Genomic DNA, 6000 nt, shown 5'->3' with positions numbered 1-6000 from the left:
GCGTTTCAAAAAGATTTTCAGGAGACTGAGAGGGCTGAAAGCACACCCTGTTTATTTTCTTTATTTTACAAAAGCACAATGTTTTATTGATATGTGAGTGTACATTAACAATTAAAGTCCTGTTACAGATTAAAATGATGTATTACACTTATGTGTATGACTAAAAAATGATGAAGCATTTTAAGTTATTTTCACGGTTATAAGTGGTTCCACCACCAGAACAGCTGACCCCATGATGTTGGTTCCAGTATGTTGGTAACCCTGCTGATGCAGGTGCTGGTGACCAGCATTATAGCGACCATGATGCTTGTGCTGTTATGCCTTACTGATGCTGGTCAGCAGCATACCAGCACCAAAACACAACATATGCTGGTATAATTGCTGGTCAAGCTGGTGACCAGCTATGATGGTTTATGCAGTTTTTTTTTTTTTTCTTTTTCAGTTTTAAGTGATTTCCATTAATTACTTTTTAAATATGCATTTATTGCCAGTGCATTTATATAAACGGTTTGTGTTGTGTTTTTAGACAACCCAGCAGATATTTAATAAATTTAAAATAATGTATTTACATGTTTTTGGTAAATGGATTATTTTTGTCTCTTGTATGTAAATGCTTTTAAATATAACACTACACGGTCCATTTATTTACAACAAACCAGCTAAACCAGCATCAGACCAGCACTAACCAGAATTAGCCAGCATAGACCAGCATGATTTATATGCGGTCTATGCTGGATTTTTCAGCAGGGTAATGACTACCAGTGACCACATTAAGGCCCTCCTTCGTAAGCGTCTTCATAGTGTGTCAGTCTCTCACTTGTCTTGTTGCGTATTTAAAATTACTGAAACAGGAAATAGCTTTTCGATATAGCAGCAGCACAACCAGTCACTTGTGCAGTGTGACTTCTGACAGCCACAGTGTAGTTTTAGACAAGTAGTTACTGGTACAGGTCTTTATACAGACTGATAACTAGTCCACTGAAAGATCATGGTTCCTGCTAAGAGAAGAATGGAGATAAGTGAGGAGATTTATGAAAATGCAAAAGTGACAAAAGTCAACAGAACTGATTCCAGAGACAGCGAGCACTCATATGAAGATATTTATGCAAATACAGGCAATTTGAAGACCCAGAGGCCCAGAAGCTTTATGCAAGCTGAGAGTTCAGGTAAAAACACTTAAATATGTGTATACGGTACTATATACTGATCTACTAACTTAAATTAACTTTAAGTTATATACACACACACACACACACACACACACACACACAGTCTTATGCAAAAGTTTGGGCACCCCTTGATAAATTTTAATTAAAAAGATGTTAACACAGTCTCTCTTGAAAATGGAAAAAAAGGACAATGTTTTCAGCATAGTTACATTGACAAACATTAACACATAATTATTTTTTAAGTCATTAATTTAATTTTACAATTATTGTGGCACTGTGCAAAAGGGTGTTGGGCACCCTTCATAATCGGTACTTAGTAACACCTCCTCTGGCAGATATCACAGCTTGCGAATGCTTTTTATAGCCAGCTAAAAGTCTTGAAGTTCTTGTACTTTGGTTTTTCTCCAATTCATCATTGCAAAAGGCTTCTAGTTCTATAATATTCTTTGGTCGTATTGCATCCACAGCTTTTTTAAGATCTACCCATAAATTTTCAATCATGTTTAAATGATGGGACTGTGATGGCCATTCCAAAACCTTCAGCTTGCGTCTCTTGAGGTATTCCATAGTGGAGTTCGAGGTATGTTAAGGATCATTGTCCTGTTGTAGAATTAATCAAAAAGCTTGTGATGTTTGTTTCCAGAATTTGCTGGTATTTAGAGGAATCCATTTTTCCTTCCACCCGTGCAATGTTTCCACTGACTGCAATACAATCCCAAAGGATGATAGATCCACCCCTATGCTTAATAGTTGGCAAGGTAGTCTTTTCATAAAATGCTGCTCCTTTTTTCCTCCAAACGTGCCTTTGCTGATTGTGGCCAAAGAGTTATATTTAAACTTCATCAGTCCACAGCACTTGTTTCCAAAATGCACCAGGTTTTTGTAGCTACAGTATTCTGTTGCATACTTCTGATGTTAGATTTTATGATGGGGATGCAGGTAAGGTTTCCTTCTGCTTAATCTTCCTGCAGGTTATTTGCAGTCAAATGGGAGTGTTGATTTGTCTTTTTGACCAGTATATGAGCAGTTCTCTCATATGAGTTTTCTTGGTCTTCCAGATCTCATCTTGACCTCCACAGTTTCCCTAAACTGCCATCTCTTAATTACATTTCTGTAAGGATTTCTTAAATTTTGGTAGACTTCCTTTTGTCTACTCAGTGCTCAGCCAGTATTCTGCTTGTCCCGCCTGGTACCAGGGAACCGCTCAATGATATACACAAGTCAGTGCTCAGTGAGACGTTCAAAGTTTATTGTATGAGACAGGAGTATATACTGTATATGCACACACACAAAGAACCCAAAAAAAGTGGATGCATGAGCGTTTACATCTGGTCTGGAATGTTTATAAAAGATAAGGTGAAGAAGAAAATAAATTTAGGAGTAGCTCTGCATTTACGAGCGTTTAACAGTTTTACGACCCTTAACATAAACTACTGTAGAATGTGTTTATTGAAAGTGCAGCTTGTGTCGAGGTAAAAGAAAGAAAAACATTCTGTTCTCACGCACACAGAATATCATGAAACACACTAAAAATCAAATATTCCCTACAATTTCTCACTGTGGAAACTGCAAGCTAACAATGATTTGCTATTTTCTTGTAGCCTTCTCTTGCATTGTGGGCATCAATAACTTTAACTTTAAATTTCAAGTCTTAAACAGCTGCTTAGAGGAACCCATGGTTGTTGAGTGTCCGCAAGTGTGTGCACAAGGTTTGAAGAGGCAAAGTATTTGTAAAGCTTTGAAATTGGCATTTACTAATGACAGCTGTTGCCATGTATCAGATCTAACGAGCTAAACTTATTTATCAAGTAGTGCCTAAACATTTGCATAAAACTGTATATATAATTTTTACAACTTTCAGTGTGAGTCCAGTTAAAACTATTTGTCTGACTAGTATGTACAGTAGCATGCCCTGGAAAAAAGAATGCTAAAGCGATTATTATGTGTTCTCAGCTAACTCTCTCACTCTCTCTATCTATCTTTCTCTTTCACTCGCTTGATTGCTCTTGCATGCTGCATGCCTCTACCTACCTGTACCTACTGTATGCACTGTATGGAATATCATAAGCATATCATGGGTCAGGGCAAAATTTGTACCTTACAGTAATCTCTACATGGCACTAAGCAGGAAATACAGTCTTGATAAAGGCTGTGGGGATCACCAGGTTCAAAAAGAACGAATCATTCATGAACGACCCCTCACTACTCCACTGTGGGCTGAGCTTAAAGTCTAACTGTGCTGACAGCCATCTCCTGGAGCTCTTTGTCTATGGCCTCTCATTGAAGTGTGTTGCTTCGAGGGGTCTTGTCAGCCCCACTCTGAGCATCCTGCCACTCTCTCACTCCTGATGACTCCCCAACTGTGGCATCAGGTAGATCCTTCTCACAATTTTTGGGGGGAAAATATTGATACCAGCTGTGTAAATTCCACTGTATTCTTCAGATTGGAATTCCGCTGTGAGATGAAAAGCTTTGACCATATACTTAAACCTGCAAAACCTGTAGCAAAAACCCAGCAGAGTAAAACTCCACCCGGTTTTAGACACTTGGCTCAGCCATCAACTATCACAAGCTTCGAAAGGCGAATGTCCGAAAGGCGAAGTCCCAAACATTGGTATGGCCAGCCAGGGGTTGTGGCCCCTTTATAGTTGTCTACTGCATCCTTAAGTTGTGTTCTGTTGCAAAGAAGGTACACCTGCATCCAAATCATGAGGAGAGCATGCATATTCCACACCCAGAGACCCTGAGGTAGGAATCGAACCCTCAATCCTGGAGGTGCAAGGCCACAGTGCTAATCACTATGTCACTGTGGTGCCCCAATATGAAAATAATATAAATATATAATTAGTCCAAAGACTTGTAGGTTAGGTTGATTGGCGTTCCGAAAATTGCCCCTAGTGTGTGAATAAGTGTGTATCTGTGTGTGTGTGTGTGCCCTGTGATGGATTGGCACCCTGTCCAGGGTATACCCCGCCTCATGCCCTAAGCCTCCTGGGATAGGCTCCAGCACCCCCCGTGACCCTGAATACAGGATAAAGCAGTATAGAAGATGAGTAAGTGATAATTTACTCTTCTCATGTGATCCTTTTTTTAATAATGCAATGTAAAATGTCCCTGACATTATGAGGACTGTTTTTAGACACTTTGTAGATGTGTTAAAGCACATACAACCCTTTAATGCCACCCTTTCAAAATCTTTTGCCACCCTATATAAATATATTTTTCTTACATCACCCACCGTCAGCGACGATGAATACCATGTTGGTGTTGCCCTCTTGTGGCAAAAGGCAGAGCTGCTTTGGACTTTGTGTCTTTATGTTAATGATTTCTGTTTACAGCATGTCTAGTTATGTTTAATTAATTTCCTTATTTAATCTCCCAGGTGTTCACAGTTGTCTTACACACATCTGTCCTGTTCTGTTCTATTATTCTGTTTTTTTTTTCATTTAGTTCTTTAATAAAGTCTTTGTCTGGCTGACATGCATGACATACCATCAACTAAAATGTGGAAACAAATTTATATTATTCACACTTATTAATGAATATAAAAAAAATAATAAAGCTGACTCAACATGAACCCATAATTTAAAACTTTTTAAGTCGGTCTTTTGTAGATTTTGTGATTAACAAAACAATTGGAATTATATTTTTTTAGTAGCAACAATTTATTTTGCTTTTATTTAATAGTTGTTAATTTATGACAAGATCCTGTGGCTGTGAAACTATTTTCTGCTACCTGTTATCACCCAAATGATGATGGGCTCTCTGTTGTTCTGGTTCCTCTCAAGGCTTCTTTTATATTCCTAAACAGGTGTAATTAGGTATATCATTGCAAAATAAGATTCTTTTATTTAAAAAAAATGGAATTTAATCTAAGAAATTAGTTTTAATGTTTTCTTCTTCTTCTTTTTTTTCTTCTTCTTATTATTTCATTTATTAATAATACACATTATTAACATTACACTTTTGATTTAGCAAATGTTTTAGTTTCTTATATTATTAAGTTAAAATAATTTCCGAGCTCCTAGCTGTTAGTGCACCTGACTGGAGTCTTACAGTATGGCCATCAGTTGACGCTAATGAGCTCTGTTAGGAATTCGCTTTGCATGTCGCAGGTAATCTATATCCACAGACAATTAAGAAATAAATGTTTTTATATAAAATCTGGGTGAAAACTTTACTCTGTCATGTAGTCATCATGCTACAGAGACAGAACAGGTGACGTGGTTGAGATTTGCAAATGATTTTATTTAAAACAAGTCCGAAGCCCCCGCCAGCTGTATTAATTTATTAATTAATTTATTTATTTAGATGATGGCTGGATAAAGTCACAGATGGATCATGTTTAAATGATTGGTTAATGTTCTTCAGCTCAATGCTGATTGGCATTGCTAACAATGAGGCTGTTAAGACTAAACTGTAATTGCTAGGTCCAAATTTGAAGAGACTAAAATATTTGTCTTTGTGTTCATGTACCTTAAGGTGGAGACACTGCATGGGGCAGGTGTTACAGACTGACTGCAGTGTTTGTTGTGCTGCTTTTTGTTCTCCTGATCACTGTCATCACACTGCTGGGGATCAAATTCAGTATGCTGATTACAGAAAACAATCAGTTACAGATCAGTAACAATAACCTGACTATAGAGAGAGACCAGTTACAGACCAGTTACAAAAACCTGACTATAGAGAGAGACCAGTTACAGACCAGTAAGAACAAACTGACTATGGAGAGAGATCAGTTGAAGAAGGAGAGAGATGGACACTTCATGGCACTTTGTTATTCAGGTAAGTAGATATATTTAGCATTACATTTTCTGCCCACAGTTAAATG

At 37.6% G+C, this 6000-nt stretch overlaps 1 protein-coding gene across 1 annotated transcript in view; it reads left to right on the top strand.

Annotated features, from left to right (window-relative positions):
- The first annotated feature begins 1038 nt into the window (after positions 1 to 1038).
- The window catches only part of LOC128508502 (C-type lectin domain family 4 member K-like), a 214445-nt gene continuing 209483 nt past the window's right edge, over positions 1039 to 6000 (top strand). Inside the window, exons 1-2 of the mRNA XM_053479848.1 lie at positions 1039 to 1166; positions 5652 to 5907. Coding sequence (XP_053335823.1) covers positions 1148 to 1166; positions 5652 to 5907 — 275 coding nt within the window. The 5' untranslated portion in view covers positions 1039 to 1147. The remainder of the gene's footprint in view (positions 1167 to 5651; positions 5908 to 6000) is intronic.

Source organism: Clarias gariepinus, chromosome 20 (genome assembly GCF_024256425.1).
Source record: "Clarias gariepinus isolate MV-2021 ecotype Netherlands chromosome 20, CGAR_prim_01v2, whole genome shotgun sequence".
Classification (NCBI taxonomy): Eukaryota; Metazoa; Chordata; class Actinopteri; order Siluriformes; family Clariidae; genus Clarias; species Clarias gariepinus.
The sequence above is the reverse complement of the archived record's forward strand: the minus strand, read 5'-3'. Positions and strand labels throughout refer to the sequence as shown.